The sequence below is a fragment of the Vulpes lagopus genome, chromosome 18 (assembly GCF_018345385.1).
Source record: "Vulpes lagopus strain Blue_001 chromosome 18, ASM1834538v1, whole genome shotgun sequence".
In the NCBI taxonomy this organism is placed as follows: Eukaryota; Metazoa; Chordata; class Mammalia; order Carnivora; family Canidae; genus Vulpes; species Vulpes lagopus.
Window position 1 is genome coordinate 4,037,195 of NC_054841.1, and position 24,416 is coordinate 4,061,610.

Below are 24,416 nucleotides of genomic sequence, written 5' to 3' on the forward strand. Positions count from 1 at the left end.
CTGCAAATTGTTTTCAGATACCCAAATCAGGTCAACAAAAAAACAGAGAGTATCAAGATTTTACCCCATTTTATAAACCTTGGGGACTTTTCCACGTGGGGCTTCCCATCTCCTACAGCCATCAAAACCGTTAACAGGTATTTGCTCAAAACTGCAAATAATTCACAGGACTCACATCTTTTGCTCACATTTAATTTTTATTTTGATTTTTTTTAATGCTGCACAAGACAATATTTATTTCATTTATTTCATTTATTTCTTTTATTTCATTTATTTCTTTTATTTCATTATCTCTGTTTGCTGCTGTTATTTTAATTACTGAAAGAGAGAGGGAACTTTTGTGGCCTTTTTCCTTTTCTTTTTCTCTGTAGGCCGCCTTAAGCCTTCTAAATTTGGAATATTTAAGCAAGCGGAAGGGAAGAAAAGGGGGTTTCGCAAAATCACTTGGGGAGAAAAGGAAAGGTTGCGTTGTTAATCATGCCCTATGGTGGGTGATCAACTGCGTGTACAATTACGTTTCACTCTTAATTAATTGTGCTTAAGGCTTTAATTAAATTTGGGTGTTCCCTTCTTAGAGCAGCTCATACTGACGAAGGTGCATGCGCTGAATGATGTCACGGCAGTCGTTGAACACACGGCGAATGTTCTCGGTGTCCACAGCGCAAGTGAAGTGGGGGTAGCAGTAGTGGCGCCCATCTCCACTAGCAGTGCTGATTCTCTGTGGCACAAACACAAGAAAATGGAGTCAGTGCCACCTCTCTACGATCATCAACTGGGGACCTGCTGAGGACTAGCTGACCAGCTACTGATGTTATGTTAAAGCTAAAATTCTCAGTGGCTATCAGTGACATAAAATGGAAGAATTCAAGAGTTTAATCCCCAAATGTTCAAGTAAATTTGCACTTCTGAGAAAAAGAACCAGTAAAGAGAGATCTAAAGATGGTCTCTACTCACCAGAAATTCGTCGCGGATGAAGTACTTGGCCCGGGTCACGCGTGGGTCCTCTCCGGGCTCGGGAGTAGCTGTGAAGAACAGAAATATTTTGGTAAGGTAATTAAAAGGTTAGGAGCAGAGCTTGAATGCTGGCATCCTTGTAGCCCCTTAACTCCTGGGATTTTTCCATATGCAAATTAGCAGAAATAAATTTTTCTTGCTTCCCTACAGACCCCCTTATAGTTTGGTGGTGCAAGTGAAGGGAGATTGCCATTCTTAGAGGTGGTTCATTTAGGTGATTCTTCAACTCTACCTACATGAAAAACCTCCAGAAATGGAAACTTTTAGCACTTTCATGAATGTATAGGACTAATGAACTTAGACATGTCCCAGTGCAATGGCAGAAGGCCACACGTACCATCCTCAGGAGTAGTGTAGCGAGCAAATTCTGGAAAGTAGTCCTCAATCTTCGATTTTCCAGCAAGGACTTTCTCAGCGAGCAGGTCTTGCTTGTTGAGGAACAGAATCACAGAGATGGTGCGCAGCCATCTAACAAAGAGGGATGCAGGTTTAATGTCCAGGAAAAGAAATCATTCTTTCTGCGAGGGGTTTGACATTCTTACATGAGTCTTTTTATAATAGTGCAAATACAGGGCCTTGAGATCACAGTAACAGGACCCCTGGGTGGGAGGGTGGGAGAAGCCAGGGAAGATGCTCCACAAACCTGTTGTTCCAGATGCTCTTGAAGAGGTTCAGAGCCTCCTGCAGGCGGTTGGTCTGGTTGTCCTCCCGAATGACCATGTTGTAGCTGCTGCTGGCCACCACGAAGATGATGGCAGTCACATCTTCAGCACAAGAAAGCAAAAGCAATGCACGTTAGAGGTGAAAATGACCCTTAACGATCGAAAGAGCAAAACGTGCTTATAGAGCCGAGAAGTCCATGGCTTCCATACCATTGAAGCATTGGATCCATTTGCGGCGCTCATCGCGCTGGCCACCCACGTCAAACATGCTGCGGAAGACAAGAGGACACTGGGTTACTGCAAAGGGCTAACACCACTCCACCACTCTACTGGTGGGAACGTAAGGGAACCATTCTGTTTCAAAATGGGAGTCATTCACTTACTGGAAGTTGACTTTGTCCACCTGGAACTTGGTCTCAAAGATTCCAGAAGTCAGGACGCGGCAGCGAAGCAGATCCTAAAACAAAAAACCCAGGTCAACAGATCTCCCCAAAACCAACTGCAATATTAGTAATTGCCAATGGAAAGCAAAATCTTGACTAGCTTGGAATGAGGGCTCCGAGTCCCCCAACCAAGAACTTCTGCATACCTGATCACTGGGCACGTAGTCAGCCTGCTTGATGACATCAATCTTGTCCAGGAAGCTGGGAGGCAAGGAGAGACACACCGCGGTTTTCAAGGAGCTCATAAGCTCATGGTGATTGGCCCCCAATTCCTGCCTCGCTACAAAGCTGAGCTCAATGGAAATGATGGTGTCATTGTTACGTGGCGTTAAGTCAATGGGAGTTTTGCCTGCTTTGGGTATGTTTATGACTCAAAGCTTATGCCTCAGAAAGGTTAGCTCAAGCAGCATTTAAGATAAATGCATTCGGCTGATGAGGAGATCTAGGAACCAGGAAGTAGGATGGACTCTTGGGGCCCCTGGCCTACAGGTACAGCACAGGACAAAAGGTGGGGTTCTGGTTCTGTGCAACCAGCAGAGGCCCCCAAGCCAGGCCTATCTGATCTTGTGCCATTTGAAAATGATTGACCTAAAGAATTAAAATTTCTCGGGTTGTTTGGTTTGGACTAAAATGACAAGTAATCTGAAAACTGTATACTTATGCTCCATACCATTTTTTTTTTTTTTAAAGTAAAATGGCACACTTAAAAGCAGCAAGGATTTTCCCCTCAAGGGACTCATGAAAATGAGATTGTTTGAATTACTCAGAATGGGTATCCCTTCCTCCTACTTTTTAAGAATCTCACTTATTAAAAGAGAACAAAAGAGGTTGACACAAGAGGCCCTTTCTGGCCTAACCACACCGAACAGGAAACGAACACAAAGTTCCCTTCCGTTCTATTTGGTCCATGAAATAGAACACTCCAGAGAGGAGACTTTTAGTTATTAAAAAAAAAATCCCACAGCCCTCCAAGGTTATGGATCCTTCTCTGGCTCGGATCCTGCATAAAAGAGGGGCTTGGGGCTTTAGAGTGGATCTTCCACTGGAGGGGAAGTTATGTGGAAGAGGGGGCCCCGGCCATAACCTTCCCAGAGCAAAGAGGACCCTGCTGGTGTTGCTGGACTAGACACACCATTAGGAAAAATAACTTTGGAAAGATTGGGGGGTCATTTAACTAATATGCAAAGTTCATGTTAAAACTAGGGGGGAGTTTTGGGGGCACCCCGAGGGGAGGAGGGAGGGAGTATGGAACTGTTTGAAAACTGAAAAAAAAAAAAATCACAAAGGGAGAAGAAGTCTACTGAACGACATTCTGCAAGTTTTTTCTCCCCTTCTTTTTTACCAGTTTAGAGTTAGTCTGGCTTAGAGGATACACTAACTTGCCCAATCAGTCCCACATTACAGCACCGGTCCAGAAATAGCTCCCCAGCCGCCCTGGCCTCCAGCATGTTGCCATGGCAACAGAACCACAGTTCTATAAATAGATCATCAGCACCAAATCTTGTGAGAGAGACATCTGGAGCCCCGCCAGCCAAACCCCAGCTCAACAAATAAAAATAGGCAGCTTAAGAAATGGGCAAGAGACCAGGATGGCAACTTTAACGTAAAGGCAGTTAAACCAGACACACGCTGGTCAGCGTGAATGCGGGGCTGTTCCAATCATCCCGCCAGGGAAGACATTTTAAAAGTTTGAAGCCGGTTTTTTTTTCCCCTCCAAGTTTCCTTAAAACTTTCCATAAACTGTGCAAACGTTGCCATTTTCAGATAAAGTGCAGGAGCAACTGAATGGTGCTTTAAGAGAAAACTTTTAAATGGTGGGAAATAAAAAAATAATAATAATAATAATTTAAAAAATCCCAGAAACATGGCTAAAATTCTGGTCAATGAACTTGTTACACCCTCCCCTGCCCCCTTCCAGGGCACTCAAAGCCTCGAGGGTTAAACCCTCCTAATCTTGTACCTGTGCTTCTGACTTGGATCCAAAATACAAAACGCAAACAATTCCAGGATTTCCATTTGTTTTGAGTTACTATAATTAGCACTTCCAGCTTTTAGTTCAAACTTTTGAGAAAATCAGGGACTTTGTTAAAGAAGTGGTAGGGGGTTGGGGTCACAGAGACCGGCCAAGATGGACTGTTTTTCTGTTCCTTGAGAAAACACACAGATTGGCGTGTCTAGTCCACTGCGACACAGCTCTGTCTGTGACAACTGGAAACAATCCACTGGGCACTTCCTATGGGAAGGCGGGGCCAGGGAGGGAGGAATTGATAGGTTTTACAGACCCTACGAGAAGCTTCTGTGATTTGTAGATAACAGGATTCTAGGGGACTTGCTGTTTGTTTGTTGTTACCCGTTCCTCCCTCCTATTTATTCAGCCGGTGGTAGAGTCACAATAAATCCCTCAGGTTTGGGGCTCCTAAGTAATGCACTTGTTGCTCTTGCTGAGCCAACTGGGAACCTTGCTCCTGACTCCTTATTTTCTATAGCAAAGTCGTTTCTGAGTTTCAGCTACCTACATCACCATTTGTCACCTCCCTCCCCCCACCAAGTCGTAAGACACCCCAACTTCAGAATATTTTCACCGAGACCACGTAGCGTGTTTGCGCTACCTTCAAAAACCCTTTATGGCTCTGACCGTCATGTATTTACTGTGTCAGGTACGGGATCGGGGAGGCTGTAGGCTATTTAAAAGGCAACGTTCCAGGTAGGTACGGTGCTGTCCATTGGAAGAGAGCTCAGGAGGGGACAGGGCAAGGACCCCACAGGGGGAAGCATCCTTGAATTAAAGACCCGTGCGAATGAACGAATGAATGAATGAATAATACGGGTAGGCAATGGAATTCAACACAAAACCTCAGTCCACATGAACAGCATCCAGTAATGCTGGACACGTCCTGCAGTCCCTTACCTGATCGCAGAAATAGCAAGGCCATCATCAGCCACCAAGGAGGGGGCGGGGCATGGTTCTGTCGTCATCATTTGTTAGGTTTTTAAAATTATAGCAATAAAATATAGTATTTTTACATTATTCAAAGCCTGAGAGCTGCCCAGTCTTCCTTCCAAAAGCTTGGAGGTCAATCCAATTAATTACTTCAAGCTAATTAATTACGAACATCACTTTACTGCAAGTAATTATCATTTTGCTCTCACAGGCATTAACTGTTTATATAAAATAATGTCACTGCACTGAAAAGTGCAATTAAGGGCTTTCTGAAACAAATGAATCAGACTAGAACTTTCTACATGCAGGTGGAGCTGACTGGCTGGCATCTATGAACAGAAGCCCTCTGCCAGTAACTTCACAAGCGGGAATTGAGAGTTTGAGCACTTTCTCCACGCGTGCGTATCCCGCGTGTGGCTGTGGAAGAGGGGTTACTCACTACTGGGCGCAGTCAATCAGCTGGTACTCGTTGGAGCGCTCATAGCAGGCACGCACTCCTTCATCCTCCCACAGAGCCTTGGCATGCTCATAGAACTCCTGAGAGCAAACACAAGAAAGGCCAGGGATGAGCATGTGCCTGGGCAGGAGCACGACCCCTCCAACCCTCCAACTCAGGCACCACCAGGCGCCCTGTGACCAGCATGGGGTGGGATTCCCGGTGGCGAGCCAAATTAATGACTCTCAGCTCACAAGAACTTTCATTCAATTTGTTAAACGTAATTAAAAGCCAAAGTAATTAATTCCTGCTGTCCTCTTATTGTGAATTAACTGGTCCTGGGTAGTGTTCCTCCTATGTTATTTTTGGGGGGGGGGGGGCGGGAGGGGGAACACAGGGCAGAGTAAACTACTGAATCATTTTGTTTCCTCACACAATTGCCTTTACGGGAAAGATATACATTAATCTGAATTAGGAGAATATGCCAAGGAATGATTCAGTGTTGTGAAAACAAGATATTTCATTTGTAAGATGTGCTGGGATGAAATTTCCCTTCCAGGAAAATTTGAATTTTACCCCAAAAATATGATGGTTAGGAATTGCTGGCAAAGCTGGCCTTCTTGGTGCCCATCCCTCAGGGAGGGTGGTGATAGGGAGAAAAAAAGGGAGCAAATGACCTCTGGGTTGTTCTGAACTGCAGTGGGGGTTACGATGCCCATTTCATTTGAACATAGAAACGTTTTTAATTATTTGGGGGCGATCTTCCCTTAACAAGGAAAGAGGTTTTTTCTTTGATGTGAATTCAGCAAGAGAAGGATTAAAAGTAGGAAGGGACACAGTCTAGCTATCAGCACAACTAATAAAAGGTTACTGTTCTGGTGCTTTTTCAATAGGCTGCCACTTCTTCTTCTATTAGAAATAGGCATTATATATATTGTGCTGACTGCTTGAATTTTTTTTTCCAAGCAAATGCTATTTTAAAAAAAAGCACCTAGCCCTACTTATTAATACTGCTTCCCTGCTAGTAGTAGTAGTTTGCAGCCAAGCCCATTTAAAATACACAAACACAAATTCCCAGGAAAGCCTGACAAAAGGCAACAATAACTCATTGTTTTAACTGTAGACAAGTCCTTTCCTTCTGGGCCTTATAAACTTGCGCATCTTTCCATCTTGTTTCCCCGTTTTCCTCTCATAAACTACTCCTCCCCTACAAACAAGGGTTGGGGGGGCGGGGGTCCAAAATGTATATGCTTGGGCCTGCGCAGTTTTGTGTTACCTAAAAATAGTCCTTTATGGAACAGAGGATTTTTGTAAACAGCGTCCTGCACACCAACCAGGGTGCACAGAAGAAAATCTCCAAGTTATAATTTAGGTGAAAGTCCTTTCTTTTCCTTTTTTTGCAAAAAAGGGAAAAAAAATGAGAAAGGGTTTCATTTGCCCCAATGCCAAGGACTGATTTTTGGTTAAAACAAGACAAAAAAACCTTAATAAAGGTCAACTAGCAAATTGTTTAAAATGAGAAAACTCAGGGCTGGCACTTCGTTTCTGCATTCTTTGGTATCTTGGGATACTTTCCTCTAACTGGACAATTAGCATTTGTGTGCCATGTGTAACATACAGCTTTGCTTGTCACAAGTCGTGTACAAGGGCATGATTAAGGCTGCGACACAACTCCTGACACTTTCCCGCATGAAAATTTACGATCTAATCAGGTTGAAGATTAAAGTGTGTTTACTTGTGGGGATGGGCGAGGCAAGATTTACAAGGGGTGATGGAATTCGGCTCACCTATTTTGAGCAAAAGCTCTAATGATCTGATTATTAGGGTTTTGTTTTGTTTGTTTGAACATTAAGGATCCTAAGGGAATTCACTTTTTCCTAAGAATCAGGATTGCTGAAACGAGTTTTGCCTGAAGCGTGTGGCTTTGGCACAGGTGTGCCTAGGGGTTGTGTGTCACCCATGTTCCTGTGCCACATACAGGTGACTCGCCAACAGAGCTCACCACCCGTGCCGCCCAGCGTGCCGGGGAGGGGGTTAAAGGGACAATCCAGGAGCTGAGCTTACAGGAGGGAAGTCAAAGTCAGGCACGTTCATCACGCTCAGAATGTAGTCCACTCTGAACTGGTTCTCAGGGTTGGCCAGCTCCACGGGGGGCACCAGGTTGCTCATGGCGGCCACGATGGTCTGAAAACAATTTAGCAAAGAGGTCAGGGGGACAGCACTGTCTGAAAGGGAGGCGAAGAGAAAAGAGAAAGGACCCAGACACGTACTTCGATCGCCTCTTTCAGGTTGTTTTTGATGTCCTGAACTTTGGTTGCCTTCTCACTACAGTGGGATTGAAAAGAGAAAGAGATCATATTGCATCACATTGATGAGCAGGGCCTCTTTAGTCAAGATATTCCAACTAAAAGCATAGTATTCTGTTCTTGTAAGAGCCATGGCTTCCAATCTGTCCAGATTGGAGGTTCCTGAATAAAGGATGGTTTCAAATTATCACTCCCAAAGGTGTGTCCTGAGGACATGCCCGATTGGGGCAGATTAGCAAACTGGCATCAAGATAATGATCAAGTCTACTGTACCAGAAGTCAGGCCTGGCTCATTGACCGTTTCGGATGGGTTCCATTTTGTGAAGCTCCCACTGCACATCAACACTCCTACAAGGTTCCTATTGGCCCTTTACAACACCCCTGTGTGTGTGTGTGTGTGTGTGTGTGTGTGTGTGTGTGTGTGGTGTATATATTGGGGCTGGGGGAGGCTGATAGGTCAATCACATATTGGGGAGGAGAAAAGGTTTCATGGTTCCACTTGGGGCTTACTCCATCACTGGATTAGTACAGGGAACCAGTGAATGCAGATGAGGATACTATGAATTTTAAGAATTTGGGGCCGTTTTAATTAAGTCACCATGTCAGTCACCAGCCAGCAGCAATGATGTTTTTCAGTGACATTAATATAGGTTGATCCTTTGATATGAATAGGGATAATGTAAGATTCTGTCCCCAGAAGTCTTCATGACCTGGGACTTGTGTGCTGGGGGTGGGGGGTGGCAAGAGGAGGGGTACCTGTTAGGAGAAGTTAAAGGTTTAGCAGCCTTTTTAATTGCGATTTGAACTTAAGTCATATAGGACATGTGGGATGATCTTTATTCAGAGTCACTGGGGCTGTAAGTAAAGGCCACACCCTTTGGCTCGTGGGGGGTGGGCAGGGAGGGACCCTGATGGAATGTGTCAAACAAAGTGCAGCAGGTGTCTTTCAGCGCTGTCATTTGAGATAGGACCCAAGCAGATTCAAGAGTCTGTGTCTTCAGGGAATAAAAAGGACCTCTGCCTTGGGGTATAAATCTTATCACACCTATTGCCTCAACCTTGTGGTTTTGGGTGGGGGGGGGGGGGGGGAAGGGAACCCGAATGCAGGACACACCTACAGTGCATTAGAGCCGCACCGCGGGACTTGATATTACTGTCACGTGGCAGGAGGGTGCCACCCCTCAGAGGGAACTAAGGCTGAGGAAAAGTGAGTCACAGAAGCAGAAGGGACAGAGCCTCCTCTTTTTCTTGCTGTGTAGGACTTTTAAAAAGAAGCTCAAGATTCGTATCTGTGAAGCTTTCACTTGGTGAAAAGTGGATTCACCAGGAGTCCTGGAATGGGGGAGAATCAGGCTTGTGACCACCCAGGAGAAGAGGAAACACAAGGAGGGGGGTTGGTTAACAGCTCCTGCAGGCTGCAGGGTGGTTAGTAGTAGAGCAGGGTGCAAGGGGTGGAGGGTAGAGGGGAAGTGCAGGGGGTCCTGTGCTCACCTGCCAACAGCACTGCCCCCCCCCCATCCTGGCCTTGGGCGTTCTAAGGAATTGCTAACATTTCCTGTTTTAATCCTATCAAAATAAAGATCTGCATATTGATCTGAGGGGTGAGCCCAGATTTCGGATTTCATTTCACCCCTTCTCCAGAGTCAGCCCTCTTTCTCCCTTAAACTGGCCTCTGAGAAACTGCTTTTGATATCGAAGAGGCTGGTTTAGGAGTGTTCTCATCAGTGGGGGGAGGGTATGTTGTGGGGTGGGGGTAAAATATGGTCCCAGGAACACGCCCCCCCCCCCCCTCACGCCCACTTAAAAATGCTGAAGTCAGGAGAGCTTGAGGAGCAGACATGACAGCGAGAGGCATCCTGCAAACAGTCCTGCAAACCGGGAGTGTGGGCATTCATGCCTCGATGGGAGGCTGGGCTCTGGCCCCCTCCTCTTAATGCAACCTCCCTAGCTGTCCTGACCCTCCTGTGGGGCTTTTCTGCTCTCCACATGCACCACTGAAGCTCATTTCTGAAATTAGGAACCCTGTGCAGACCCAGTGCTACTAGGGTCAAAATCAGTTATTTAGACATGAGAAATTTCTAAAGGATGTGTGTTTGCCCCTAAAGTTCACTTATGGACTCAAATTTACCTAAAATCCCATGGGACAGATCCATTCCCATTCATTAAAAACAGGCTCCATTTGCATGGTAATGAGAGCCATTAACCTTCGCTTTCAACATCCCAGAGTAGTTAAAATTAGAGATGTCCGGGTATTAAATACCCAAATGTACGTACAGCAAGAGGAAAGTACTTCCAGAAACTAGGTTCTTTCATTCAGTTTGATATTTTGGTCTAAGTAGTAGTATGATAATTGGAAAACTTCCAGTCTTAAATACGGATATTTTGAGAACGTGTTCAGTATTCATCTACGTATGTGAATAGGTGTGGGAGTATATCAAGTATAAAACAGCTAAAATAGAAATCTAAAATCTAATTCGGGTGTGTAATACTAAAACATAAAATTCTTCCATTGAAGCAATTACTATGTAGATGGAGATATTATACTGGGGCTGGCAGGTTTATCATCATTTTTACTATCACTTAATGAATTTAACGTTGATTGTGAAAATCAGAGAAAAATCCCTCAGAGGTCTCTAAAACTACTTACAAAGCCAAATTATGTATCCATGACCAAGTCTGGATGGACTAAAATATCAGGACTGGGGCTGAAGTGCTTTTAGCACATTGCTCCCCCCTCCCCCCATATGTATATAAAGCCTGTCGTCAGGGTTTGAATTTTAAGAGCCCGTCCCCTCCCCCTCGTCAGCTGCCTAAGGGGTAGGGGGGAGGCTAGGTCGTCCTAAGAGTCTCTTTTCCGTCCTATAATACCTTATCATTGTGCTTTTGTGGGAAAGGACAGACAAAAGAAGACAGCAGACAGACGCAGGATACAGGGATTGCTGAGACATGCAGAGAATTTTTATTTATCACGTATGTTAATTCTTATATTTACTTGCAGAACAGAGTCACAGATAGAAGTGCAGGCAAGGTATTAGTAGGGTGCAAGGGTCTAGTACACAGTAGGTGGTTCAGTTAAGGGCTTGTCAGGTAGTTCTCAAACGCCAACTTTTGGTACAGTAAACGGTCACTTTTACGTAGATGCCTTTGGATTGCTGTTACACTAAGTTTTTGCCAATGAAGGATTTCATGTCATGTATTTTTTTTTGTGGGGTTTTTGTAAATTTTTGTGTTTTTTTTTTTTGAAAATTTTTTTTGGTTTTTGGTTATCTTTAGAGGTTAGGTGGTAGGGCCCCATCCCCCTCCCCCCCACAACAGAATAGTATTCTTATTAGAAGTTCCTAAGACCAGGCAATTCCAGCATGCAAAGTGTGATAGGACATAGCCAGGAAGATGAGAAACTGTAGCCATCATCTAGGGATAATATATTCTAAAAGAAACAGATGAACAAACATGTGTAAGTTACTTTGTCCCAGGATCCTTTGCCCCGCCCCACCCTGGCCTCAGAAGCTATTTCTTTGAGATACCCTAGGCTAGGTCAATTGGCTCTGCGTGTTCTCATGAGAAATAGCTGCTTCATCACTGCATGCTGAATGTGCAAGCAGACCTGCAATGGTTACCTGGCATGCGTGTGCGTGTCGGCATGTGATGGGGAGTGGGGATGGAGAACTGAAGAAACACAAAAAAATTGATAATGAATGGAGAAAAAAAAAAAAAAAAGCGGATGCCAACGTGAATTTCCTATCGACTAGCTAACACAAAATGCCTCCAATTAAAAAAGTACTTGAAGATCTTGAAAAGATCGGAGACTTTTCGAGATCATTCTTAACAATGACCTCCTGCGAGGTGCCGAGGCACTTTTTTTCCTCCCCAAATTACAGACAGTGCAGCACCACGCATTTTAATAGGAGAGAAAGGTTTTTGTCTTCCCCCTCAAAGGTCTGAAATTTTAAAATCAGACCAAGCACTGGGTGGAGGGAATTTAGTAGTTTTTAAAAACAAGTAGCCAATTTGAATGGACAGCTGGGGTAGGGGTGGGGAGTGGGGAAACAAACCATACGGAAAAACATCAATTCTCGAAATCTTAAACTGATCAGCCAAAGCTGAAATGAAATCTATAATTTTGTCCCCAGCTGGATTTAATTATACTTAAAGCCCCCCCCCCCCCCCCCAATTACGTTCTGCGCTTCCCTGGCTCTGCAATGTTAAGAGACTGTTCATGTGTCATGTGCGAACGTAGACCATGATGGCTGATGGCCCTGAAATGAGTTCTGCTTCCTCCCCGGGTCTCGGTTTCCCAGTGTGATCTTCGTGTGTGCGTGTCTGTTAAAAAAGTTTTTCTGTTTTTGAATGTGCCTACCCATCGCTGTTGCTCCTTGCAGCTTGCGGGTCCTCTTCGCCGCCCCTTTTAAAGAGAGATTGAAAGCTCACCTAATCTGCAAGGCACCGCGATTTCCCAAAAACCCCACACAGCCTCTCTACATTCCTAAACAAGTGTCCGCCATCCTCCCGGGTCAATCCTGGTCGCCTTCCTGGCTAAGTTGGAATGTCTACTGAGACTGCGGCCGTGGAGGGAAGAATGCCACACCTCCGCCACCCTATTAGCCGAGCCCTCTGGAGACTCTCTGGTCGGGTATACAGAAGGGACGGATAATTATTTTCTTGTGCTTTCACTAAATGTACACGCATCAGGGAGATAAAGCAGTGATTTATCTCACAATTCTTTTGAGAATATAGCAGCTCGTAAGGCTTATTTCTCCCAGATCTCAATCTTTCCCATGTTGTATCTGAACACACAAAGGCACAGACATGTCTGAATTTTGCCCATGATTTCCTGGTGCAGTATTAATTTCCTCCCTTCTTGTAGTCGGGGTAACTACCTCTAAAGTGTTTTTATTTATATAATTGTTCCCGATAAATTGTCATCAATTAAAATTGTGTCTGCACCGTGAGGCAGCAAAAAAAAAAAAAAAAAAAAAAGAGAAAGAAAAAAAACCTGGAAGAACAAAATCCACTACCACCACCATAAAAAAAATAAAAAAATAAAAAATAAACAACCAAAAGCCCCAAAACCGTACTCAAAACCTAATCTTCATAAATGGTAGGAATTCCTCCTTGAAGGTGGGAAGGGCAGCGCAGCTAAGCGTTCTACATGGGTTTTTTTAATTGATTAGCTTATTAGCTCAACCAATGTTAATGGCACCTTCCCCCACCACCCCAACATGAGGAAGAGTTAGCTTTGAGTTAGGAAAATCCACACTTGACCTCTGTATTTCTCAAGGTCAGATTAATATTACACTTTACCCTCAAAATGTAACCGGCCCGGCAGTCTGCGGATAGTTAAGGCAAATTTAATAGCTCAGCCCAGCCCTGACAAAGCGCACATTTACGGGAGTGAGGAGGGAAAGGCCCCGCGCCACGCAGAACACCCCGAGTGGATGGATGTCACCATTATTTCATAGGGAATTCCTAGTGAAGAAGGAAACCGCTTTTGTTGCAATACCGCAGTGAGGAAAAAGAAAAGAGGAGGCTCATTTGAAGGAGACAAAAATAAAGTTTCTAGACTCACACGAAGAATTCCCCTGTATGTCACTTCCACGGGCTAAATTTAACATCCTGAGAGATTACCTATGGCTTCCTCTACCAGGCAGGCAGACTGGGAATGTTGCTTCCTCTTTTTAAAAAGAAAATAGAAAAGAGAAGTTCTGGTTTAAATGCCTCGTGTGTGTTACAGACTGGCTCGTCAAGGGAGAACCCTTTCTCTAAAAATTAAAAAGAACTGTAGGGCAGCCTGGAGAGTGAGGAAGCCTTAAGTTATGGCAAGGATGTCCTACCTTCTGCTGGACTCAAGAAGGTAAACAGCGGCGGCTGCGTCCTTTTAAAAATGCTAGCCATGTCCAGTTTTAATCAAAATATTTATCTAGAGGGTACATGGTCAAATTATTTTTGCTTAACTAGCCTCGTGAAGAAGCACTCCCCGGCAAGTTGCCGGGGCGGGGGGGGGGGGGGGGATAATTATACAAGATTTATCTTTAAATTACAAATTCATATAACTAAAAGTCAGTTTTGGGCTTTTTGTTTATCAACTGCTGGCAATCTCTGGGAATAGGGCTTTATTGAAGGGTGTGTCAGGAATTAAGAATCTCAGAATTGCTTTGTGACAAGTGAGAGCGAGCCACTCTATTAGTGACCTGTATGTGCATATTGATAACACATCGGGTCACTCCTAAAATTGGTAAAGTAGCCCATCCTTGCGAATCCATGCTTAAAGCATAGAAATCATCCTAAACTAAAACACCCAGTTGTATGTGTGACATCATCCTCAGCCCCGATTAGCTGACCTAAGAAAATTCTAGAATGTTCCATTAAGGGCTGCCTTTAAGTGCAGTCCTTTTACCTCTGAAAGGTAATAAAATCCATCATTGTGTCCTCAGTGCCTGGTGCGTAGAAGGCATCGGTACGTAAAGTACGTAAATGGCATCTTACTTGGGGGGAGGGACAGAGGGGGTGCCTTTGGTGCATAACAAACTATGCAGCCTTGACTCAATGTCCCCTTTCGAAACCAAAGGGGATGCAACGGAGAGACAAGTTTTAAACTGAACCCAGGTTTAAGGAAGGGATTAGGACTGCTAACCAGCTAGTAATTCCAAACTAGTGCCTTCAGGTGTTTGCAGTCTGGTGCAGTGAATGGCTGTCACCCCAGTGAAAGCAGAGGATGAGAGATTTAGTGTCTTCTGTTTCCGGGGGTGGGGGGGGTGGGGGGGGTGGGGTGTCCATTTGGGGTCTGGAAAGAAAAGCCAGTGCCCTGATGATATTGAAAGCTCCCCTCCGATTGCATTCTTCATGGCAAACAGGACCCTACATTTCTCTTAGGTCCCTCTCTCTTAATCTTTGTTCTCAATGCGGTATTGTCACCCTGTCCCTATACCAGGATGCCTGCAAGGACTTTTCAAAGGCAAAAATGCCCCTTGACCCGGCAGGCCGGAAGTACCTAACTCCCAATCTCCATCACTTACATGTCGCCTTTTTCTTTCTTTAGGCAAGACTATTGATTTTATTTATTTTTTTTTTAAAGAAAGGGAAACAATGATTTGCCCATAATATTAATTCCAAAGGGGGCTGGTGGGGGAACAATTATTAACAGGGACTACTTGCCTCTTCTAACTTTGTTTTAGGTGAGGACATTATTGAAACAGTGTTTTTCTCTAATAGCTTAAAACATCCTGCATTGGTGCATTGCGCTGACATCTACTGGGATGCGGGGGTGGGGGTGGGGGTGGGGGGCTTCTCTGCAGTGGCCAGGGTGCCCGCAAAGGGGGTGGCCTCGGCAGGTGTCAGCCATGTTGAAGACCCACTGCACCAAAATCTGTGGGCAGGTCTGCGGCAGACCTGTCACAGGGCCAGCCAGGTGCTGTTTTCCTGGGGTGGGGTGTGGGGTGGGGGTGTTTTCCTAAGAACCCTGGTGCTTTATTATTACTGTTATTATTTATTGCTGCACCAAAGATTAAAAGGAGGGGGGGGGGGGAATCCCCAAAGAGCTCTTCCCTGGATTTTCTAACATGTAGCCTGAAAAAATTAAGTGAAAATTGGCTACCCAGCCCCCAAAATCTACCTAAACTTCCTAAAGGTTAGTATCAAACGTGTTAATCCTGCTGTGCCCTTGCACAGAGTTGACACTTACTCTCCATTAAACCCATTAACATGCAGGATCCTCATCTGCTTCACAATGGTGCTTTTACCAGATTCTCCGGCACCTAGAAAATGAAAGTAAGTCTCAGGTTATGAAGGAGGCATTTTACACACTTTGGGCAGGGAAGAGGACTGCCGTCTTTTCCATAGGAGCAGCACGCAGAAAAACAAACAAAATGACAAGACTTGCAATTTTCCTTGACATTTCGACGCAGAGAAAAATGAAACACATGTACAACTCTGTCTACCTGCAGTATTCACCATCACCGTTAACGAGAATTCAAAAGGGATTGCTGTTTTCAGGATTTTTCTGTCCCCCCCCCCCTTTGGGTTGTTTTAAAATTTGTGGGGTGGGGAAGCCAAGGGGCAAAGGGAAGGAATGACGCAATTTTGTCATATGGGGGGGGGGGGGGAGAGAAAATTGAAGTTAAAACTGAAACTGAATTCTTGAAATAGGAGCATTCACTTGGTGAAACGCACACATCAATGCAGGCAGCCACAGAATTCACTGTTTGTTGGAGGTTTCATGGTTAAAGCACCCAGGATTCACAAACAATGCCCAGACACCGCAGTCTCCTTCAGCTTTGCACTGACGCAGCATTTCCCTCCCGCAAATTCTCACAATGCAGCTTCTTTGCGGGCAGCTTTCTCTAGCCTTGGGCTACTCAAAAAATCAACCCCAACCCTCAAGGTTACGAGGATCCTCCCTCCCTCCCTCCCCGCCAAAGGTATTATCCTAAAGATAAATGCTCTCTGGATACAAGCACCACCATGTTGCAGGGGCTGGGGTGGGGGTGGGGGTGGGGGGGTGCAGCTGGGGTGGTGGGGGGGGGAGTGGAAGCCCATCAATTGTATGTCATCTTTCTCGAAAAATACATTTTCATATCAAACGTAGTGCCTGAGAACAACCATATTCACATACAGCAACAACTGTAGAAAGTCTTAAAAGGACACGACTTAAATCATGAGGAAAAATATTCCCTGGGAGCTACTGAATTTCCAGAACCCCCAAGCCCTTCTCTGGAAGTCAGAAGGAGCACATGCCTCCATTTTAAGTCACCTTTCATTTGTAAACATATATTTTATGGGGGGGGAAAAAAAGGCACATTTCCACCCAGCTAGAAGGAGGATTGCTATTTTTTCATTTTCTTTTTTGCAAATGTACACTCTCTTCAACAAATACTCTTTGTGTGAAAAATTTTTTGCCCTCCTCCCACACAATCCTGTTTGGGTTTTTTAATTTTTTAATTTTTTTTTTTACCCTTTTTTTTTTTTCACTTTTCATTTTATTAATTGCTTCTGTTTTACTGCCCAGAGAGCAAAGCATTCCTCCTTCTCTTGCCTTTTCGCAAGGCTGTAATCAATATCTGTAAAAGTTAAAATTAGTTTCCACAGAAACATTGATTTGAAAGCAAACACTGTATCTTAATGAGACCAACTCTAATAAGTCAAAATATTTTTCTCTAATAATGCAGAGAATACAGGACATTAATCAGGGATCTGCAAATTCTTTTGTCAGAAGTGTTAACGTGTGTAACACCTCTCTCTCACAGACACAAACAGGTCTGTGCCTCAGTTTCCACATTTATGAAATTAGAGGATTGGGCTGAAAAATTACTGCAGGGGCTTTAGTGGCGCTGTAATTTGCTCAATTTCATGTGATTAATAAGATGCATTTACAAAGAGGATCTGGGGTATCATTAAGGTTTCCTGGGGGGGGGGGCATTATTTGGTGAGAACTACCATTTAAAAATGCAAAATGTGTGGCACTGAGTTGGGCTGCAGACCCTTATGCCAGGGGCTATCAATAAATCATGATAAAATGTAGCCATAAAAGCTAGGACACCTGGGGAAAATTAGCCTACAGGGATGCAAGGTGTGTTTCAGAGTAACAGTCTCAAATTAAGCGGAGACTTTGTGATCTCTGAGCAAAGGTGTCAGAAATTTAAGGCACCTTTAGTATCACATTTGCTTCAAATTAGTATTCAGGTAGCAAGATGGCATTCCTAGGAAAGATTCTAGACTTTTCCAGGCTTCTACTTTGAAATCAAGTTATATACACATTAATATTCACATGGCATAATTCTACCTTTAACAGTTTTAGGCAAGACTTCAACACAGGTATCATTTAATTTTTGAAATGGCAAATGCATATAAACACCAGACTTATTACCACTTAATTTTCAGCTTTATAGAAATCTGGACCCAGGAGAACAAAGGGGTGACCCATCCAAAAAAAAAAAAAAGCAAACCAAACACCACCAACAAATAAAAATCAACCTTTTTACATTTTTATTCTTTATACTCAAGCTGTTTTGTTGAAATGTGACCATGAACTAGGCTTCAACCTAGCAAATTCACAAATTAACTCAGATAGCCAAATTACTAAGGAAGTGGAAAACTTCCATACTAATTAATGCTTGTGTAATTCTTCTGGTCATTTCAACAATTTCTTTTATGCTTCTGTTTTATTTTGTCCCATCCCCCCCTCCCTTAAGAAAAAAGGAGGAAAGGCCATCTCCTTATAGTTAACACGCCCCCCCCCTCCCCGCCTTTTTTTTTTTTTTTTTTTCCTGGCCAAAGCAGAAAAACCGCAATCAAGAGAAAACCCAAAACCAAACAACCAAATGTCACTTGACAAACAACTAATTAACGTCTTTTCATCTCCTTCCACCTGGAAAAGAAGTCTTCTCCTGAAAGCGCTCTCCATGCCCCCTCCCACCTTGAAAAGGACAAAAAAAAAAAAAAAAAAAAAAAAAAAAAAAAAAAAACCACGCCATTTCCAGACCAAGAAGCCATTTACAGACAAATGTCATTTTCCAGTTCTGATTTGTGAATGTCTTTTTTTTTTTTTTCCCTTCTTTCACAAAGCACTCTCAATGTGGCCGACTAACAGGAAAATGTGTGTGTGTGTGTGTGTGTGCGCGCGCGCGCGCGCGTTAATGGTTTGGTGCTGGTGGCGGTGGTGGAGGGGCTACAATTAAATTCTCTTTGCTTTTCGAAAAAGCCTGCATGTCTGGAAGAGGATAAAAAGGTCATACTGTAAAAATGACGTGTCATTTGGCTTCACTGGGCACTTAGCGTACTAACTCCATTTTCCCTTTTTTTTTTTTTTTAATTTTTTTTTGATTTTTTTAATTTTTTTTTTTTTTTTTTTTGTATTTTGGGGTCTTAATTTTACTGGATTCTCCTGGTCTTCCTTCCACGGCCCGACCCGGCCCGGGACACGTCTGCTCCGCGCACACGGCGCGTCCTGCCCGAAACGCACCGAGTCGCGCCCAGCGGCGGCCGCGCTCCCGCCCCCCGCCCCCCCGCTCCGGCGCCACGACTCGCCCGCGCCCCCTCCCCCCCACTGCACCACCTTTACCGCCGCGATCCCTTCCGAGGGGCTGATGTCACCCGCCCCCCCACGCTCCTCGGCCACTGCCCCCGCCGAAGCCTCCCCTTGGCGAGGTCCCCCCGCCCGCGTCACCCCCTCCTCTGCGGCCCTTTCTCTCCCTCTCCCAACAAATCACACATCCCACGGAGGCGGGTCCCCCTCCCCCTGCCCGCCACCCCATTTCCTGTCCCCGAAACCCTCTTTTTCCTTTTTTTTCTTTTTTGTCGCAGTCTCCCGAGCCCGGCGGGGCTCCCCCTCCCCCTCCCCAACATGCACCCAACCCCCTGGCGTCGTGTAGGCCTCGCGGAAAACAGAGAGAGGAGAGGAGGGCGAGGGGGAGGCGAGAGGGACGGACGGACGGAGGGACGGACGGACAGAGCCGGGGGGGGGGGGGGCCGCGCCCGCGCCGCCGCGGCCCCCGGCCCCGCTCGGAGCCCCCGCCCGGCCGAGTCCGCGCCCCGGGGTCCCCCTTCCGGCCTCGCCCCCCCGGGGACGGCCCGCGAGCGGGCGGCGGGCTCGGGAGCGCGCGCCCGGGGCGGGGGGCGGGCTCGGCGCGCGCGGCCTGCGGGGCGCCCCGAGGGGCCCCCGGGCCGGGCCGGGCCGGGGCCGGCGCCCCCCGCCCCGCCCTTACCCAGCAGCAGCAGGCGGTGCGTGGCCCGGTAGACCTGCTTGTCCTTCTGCAGCTGCTTCTCGATCTTCTTGTTGGCCTCGCGCTGCGCCTTCTCCTCGTTGCGCTGGTCCTCGGTCTTACTGTTCCCGAGGCAGCCCATGGCGGCGGCGGCGGGGCGCGGGGCGCGGCCGGGCTGCGGCGGCGGCGGCGGGGCCGGGGCCGGGCGCGGGCGGCCTCACGCGGGCCGGGAGGGCCGGGAGGGCCGGGAGGGCCGGGGCAGCGCCGGGCGGGCGGGCCGGGCGCGGGCTCGGCTCCTCGGGGAGGAGCGCGCGGGGCGGACTGCGGGCCGCGGGGCGCGCGGGGAAGGGAGGTTGGCGGTCGGACCGAGGGGAGCGCGAAGCTCCCCGCCCCTCGAGCCGAGGCCGAGGGGGGCTGATGGCCGCCGCCGGGCCGAGGCGGACCAGAGCAGGAGCTGCGGGAGCTGCTGCCGCCGCTGCCGCCGCCGCCGCTCTTATTGCCTCGGCCCGGGCCCGTCGCCGCCCCGACCCAAAGCTTTGCAGCGGGCGGGGGGAGGCGGGGGGAGGAGGAGGCGGCGGCGGCGAGGGGGGTGGAAGGAGGAGGAGGAGGAGGAGGAGGAGGGATGAGGAGCGGCGGCGGCGGCGGCGGCGGCCGCGGCGGCGGGGAGGGCGCGAGCCGGCGGAGGGAGGCGCCCCCCCGGCTGCCCGGGAAGGGGGGTCCCTCCGCCCGCGCCGCGCCCGGCCCGGGACGGCCCGCGGAGCCGCCCCCTCGCCCCCCGGGCCCGGGCCCCGCTCGGGCCGGGCCGCGGGGGGGGAGGGGGCGGCCCCGAGCCGGTGACGACCCCTCGCACGACGCCAACGCTCCACCCCCCGGGCCGCGCAGCCCGGCGGCCCCCGAGGCCGAGCGCCCCCACCCCCCTCCCCGCCCCTCCCGCGGGCGCCGCCGAGGGGCCGGGGTGGGCGGAAGGGGAGGGAGCGCGAGCCGAGCCCGGACTTCGGAAAATTTTCGAAAAGAGAGAGAGAGAGAGAGAGAGAGACACGGAGAGAGCCGGAGAGCAGGGAGAGTGTGGAAGAAGCGAGGCGAGCACGAACCAAAGGACAGAGCAACCGAAAAGGAAAATGTGTCCAAACACACACACAAATACTCAGTAAAAGTCCACACTACACAGCGATGGCGGTGTCCGGCGGCGGCGGCGGCGGGGGGCGGGGGCGGGGGCGGCCTAGATGAGCCGCTCGTCGCGCCCCCGGCGCCGGGCGCCCTGGCCCGAGCCGAAGGCGCCGCCGGCCCCCGAGCGCCCGCGGCCTCTGCGCCTGGCGCGGCCGCCCAAGTAGGAGAAGAAGGCGCAGCCCAGGAACACTCGGAAGCAGCAGGTCGCCCCGAACACGAAGCCGCAGCCGCGGCCCTGCTCCGTGCGCTTCTGCAGCAGGAAGTTGAGCACCCACGAGGGGCTGCGCACCGAGAACACCAGGAAGACCACGAGCGGCAGGTGGGCGCTGAGCGCGCCGGCCTTCAGCGGCCCGGGCCGCCACACGACGCCCCCCACGCGCGGCGCCGAGTAGTAGGCGTCGTCCTCGTCGCCCGAGTCCGTGTCCCACGCGGCCCAGGCCCTACTCGCGCCCCCGCCGCCGGCGCCCTCGCCGCCCCCGCCGGCGCCCTCCGCGGCGCCCTCGGTGGCGGCGGCGGCGGCGGCGGCGGCGGCCTCCGGGGCTCGGGCCTCCTCCGGGGCTTCGGGCGCCGCCGCCTTCTTCTTCTTCTTCTTCTGCATCTTCTCCAACTTCTTCCTCTCCTTCTCCTTCTTCTTCTCCTCTCTCCTCCTCTGCTCCTGCAGCTTCTTCTCCACCTTCCTGCGCTCCTTGTCGCTCAGGAACTTCCCGGGGGGCGCGCCCCGCGCCGTCGCCGGGGTCCCCTCGGCGTCCCCGCTCCTGCGCGGGGCGAGCGGCTCTCTCGGCTCGGCCAGCGCCGCAGCCGCCGCCGCAGCTTCGGCAGCCACCTCGGCCGCAGCCGCCGCCGTCTTCTTCTCGCTCTCCGCCGCCGCTCGGGCTTTGATCTTCATGGCCATCTTCAGCATGGTGGCTCGGCCCCTTCGGGGCGCCCTGCTTGCCCCCGGCCTCGGCCTGGCCGGACCCCGGGCGCCCCGTGTCGGGGGAGGGGGCGGGGTGGGGGGAGGCGGCCGCGATCCCCGCCGCGCTGCCCGCTGCTGCCCGCTGCTGCCCGCTGCTGCCCGCTGCCCGGAGCGGGGGACCGCGGAGCGCGCGCGGCTGGCTCGCCCGCCCGCCCGGCCGGCCGGGGCTTCGGGCTGCTGGGCTGGCCTGCCTAAGAGTTAGCGCCAAAAAGGATGAGCAGACGGAAAAAAAGAAAAAAAAGGGGGTGAGAACAAACCAAAAAGCACCCAACAACAGCGAGAAACCAAAAAGCACCGAGAAATGTCAGACAACTCAAAAAAGAAAAGTGCAGAGGCGCGATGGCACGAGTTTGCTGTTACCCTCAGGCGCTCCTCGGTTTGGCTCTTGGGCACGCCAATGGAGAGGAGGAGAAGAGAGAAAAGAGAGAATTGGGGGGTGCCCGGCGGGTCGGGGCAGGGCGGCAGCGCCGGGGCGCCCCTGCCCTGTCCCGGCCCCGGCGGCTCTTGCCCCGCGCCGGGCGACTCGCACTTCCTCGGGAGGCCACGGTGCACCCGCACTTACATGTGAGTGAGGTGCACTCACACGCAAGCAGGGCCCGCCTGCCTGCCTGCCGGCCGCCCGCCGCCGCCCCGCGCCGGGGCAGGGGTTCGCTCCAGCCGGCGCCGCAGCCCCGACCCGAGAGCCGGGAGCCGGGGAGCCAGCGAGCGCCGCCGGGCCAGCCACCTGACGCAGCCCGCTCCGCGGTGCCGACGCGACTGAGTGTCCCCGCCGGAGACGGCGCTCCTAAGCCGCCCGATGACGCCCCAGCCTCTTCAGAGGACGGACCCACAGCGGCGGCCCCTATAAACCGAAGGGGAAGCCGAAAAATCGGCCCGCCGAGGACGCGCCCAAACGGGCCGCCGCGCGCGCAGGGGGCGCGGGCCGGGGCGTGGGGGGCGTGGGCGCGGGCGGGGGGCGCGGGGGGCGCGGCGGCGCGGGGCGCGGGGGCGCCCAAGGCGGTGGGCGCCGGACCCCGCCTCCCGGACCTGCCTCCCAATTTTCGGTGAGTGGTGTAGCCCTGGGCGGCGTGCAAAGTGTGCGACGGCGGCGCTCGCCCCTGCCGCGCGCCTCCTTACCTCCAGCTCCCGGCCGGCGCACGCGGGGACCGCCGCCCACCCCGCCCCTTCCCCGCGGCGCGCGCCCGCCCGCCCGCCCGCCCCTCCGCGGAGCTGGGTGTCGGAGACACTAAGAATCGCGACGCCCGCGGAGGGTGCTCAGCTGTCCTGGCGGGAGGCGCCGCTGCAGAGGCCGGCGGCGGGCGGTGCGCCCGCGGTGCAGGGTGCAGGGTGCAGGGCGCAGGGTGCACGGTGCAGGGCGCAGGGTGCACGGTGCAGGCGGCGGGCTCCGGGCGGCGGGCTCCCGGCTGCACCCTCGGGGCCCGCGGCGGCTTCCCCGGGCGGGACGGGACGCCTGCTTCTCCGCGGCCCGGCTGGGGAGCTCTGCAACAGAGGGGAAAAGTAGTTTACGGAACACGAATTAGTGTGAGCGTCGTTTACAAACTTTATAAAAGTGTGGCCCGGCACCAGGCACACGCACAGCACGCGGGGTGCGGAGCAGCGACACTGAAGTTCTGCAACAAGGACGCTGCTCTGCTCCCCACGCGCGGAGCCCCCGCGTGAGTCACTTGCACGGGTGTCTGCTTGGGTGCAGCTCGTTCATTCATTCATTCATTCATTCAATCAATAAAGGTGGTGCATGCGGCTCACCTTGTGCCCAGGTGAGCGCAGGTGAGCAGGCTAAGACACCGCTAAGACACCGCGACTGCCTTTGATGGGTGGGCGGGTACCACCACCTAGACAAGGTGGTCGTGAACTCTCTCCCACCCTTGACCTTCGTTGACTTAACAGACTTCCCGGAGCCTCCGGTTAAAGTGAGGAAGGAAGCCCACCTGTAAATGGAAACACACCTAACAGAGCTAGGGGCCAGGGGTGACTGATCCCGCCGGACGCCTCGAGCCAACTGTCGCCAACAGTTCCTAAGTTTTCTTTGGACACGGAAAGACACTAGTAACCGTTCAACGGCACTACTGAAATCCCCTTTCCCAAAAGTAAGAGAAGCTGTGACAGATGAAGATGTCACCTATTATTTTTCTTGGCCCCATCAGGTACACCTCCATCCCTGTTCTACAAGGCCTCTTTTTTATGGATCCGGGAGACAACAGGGCAATTCAAAGTCACTAAAAGAACACTTGGAGTTAAGCACAGGAAGCAGAAGCCGCAGGCCAGACCCTCATAACCCTCAGCAGCGGCCTCGGGAGGGCCTCCGAAGCTCTCCGCCAGCCGCCAGCCACCGGTTGCTGTGCTTGCCTTCCCCTCCTCACGCGCAAACTTCACCAGGTCTCTATCACACACATCTGGCCTCTCTTCCACACAAAAATATACCTTCTTTTGAAAAGAGCTCAAAAGAACTGCTGTTCCAGGTTGACGCTTTTTTTTTTTTCTTTACCTAAACCAGAGCGGGTAAAAGTAGTGAACCCGTGGACCCAAAGGGGCCTGAAAGCCACCTCCACAGCAAGGCCTTCGGAGCAACTATTCTGTGGCTCTTCTGAGAGATCGTGACTCACAGTCATTCACCGACTAGATTAGACACTAGTTGAAGACAGGGCCCACGTTTTCTATCTTCCTATATTAAATAAAAACTTCTTGGTTGAATCTGATTAACTGACTGTGGATTTTTAAAAATTGGCAAAGATTTATAAGGAGGAGGAACAGGCCAGAAATTTGTTACGCTCCATTTGTACAAAAGCATCTTCCTTCCTG

The 24,416-nt window shown here is 50.2% G+C and overlaps 2 protein-coding genes across 10 annotated transcripts in view; both read right to left on the reverse strand.

Moving 5' to 3' along the window:
• Positions 1 to 178: 178 nt before the first annotated feature.
• On the reverse strand, positions 179 to 22,241 carry LOC121477898 (guanine nucleotide-binding protein G(s) subunit alpha). Of its 8 annotated transcripts, none has more exons than XM_041732436.1 (13): positions 22,180 to 22,241; positions 15,481 to 15,553; positions 12,160 to 12,204; positions 7,767 to 7,821; positions 7,561 to 7,680; positions 5,500 to 5,597; positions 2,266 to 2,320; positions 2,060 to 2,133; positions 1,887 to 1,945; positions 1,658 to 1,778; positions 1,352 to 1,482; positions 955 to 1,022; positions 179 to 718 (listed from the first exon to the last, which is right to left on the reverse strand). In XM_041732436.1, exons 2-13 carry the CDS (start codon positions 15,513 to 15,515, stop codon positions 572 to 574), a joined length of 1,008 nt encoding a protein of 335 aa, XP_041588370.1. In that variant the 5' UTR covers positions 15,516 to 15,553; positions 22,180 to 22,241; the 3' UTR covers positions 179 to 571. The 8 variants fall into 8 exon arrangements, with proteins under 8 accessions (XP_041588370.1, XP_041588369.1, XP_041588364.1 ...); XM_041732435.1 differs by having other exon boundaries at positions 7,767 to 7,824; XM_041732430.1 differs by lacking the exon at positions 22,180 to 22,241 and adding an exon at positions 19,499 to 19,704 and having other exon boundaries at positions 7,767 to 7,824.
• Positions 7,795 to 24,416, reverse strand: part of LOC121477899 (neuroendocrine secretory protein 55) — a 60,863-nt gene continuing 44,241 nt past the window's right edge. Inside the window, exons 2-3 of one of the 2 annotated variants that reach the window (XM_041732440.1) lie at positions 15,481 to 15,553; positions 7,795 to 7,821 (exon numbers count right to left, since the gene is read on the reverse strand). The gene's annotated coding sequence lies outside the window, so the exon portion shown is untranslated. Of the gene's footprint in view, positions 7,825 to 15,480; positions 15,554 to 24,416 lie in introns of both variants that reach the window. The other variant, XM_041732439.1, reaches the window with a different exon arrangement.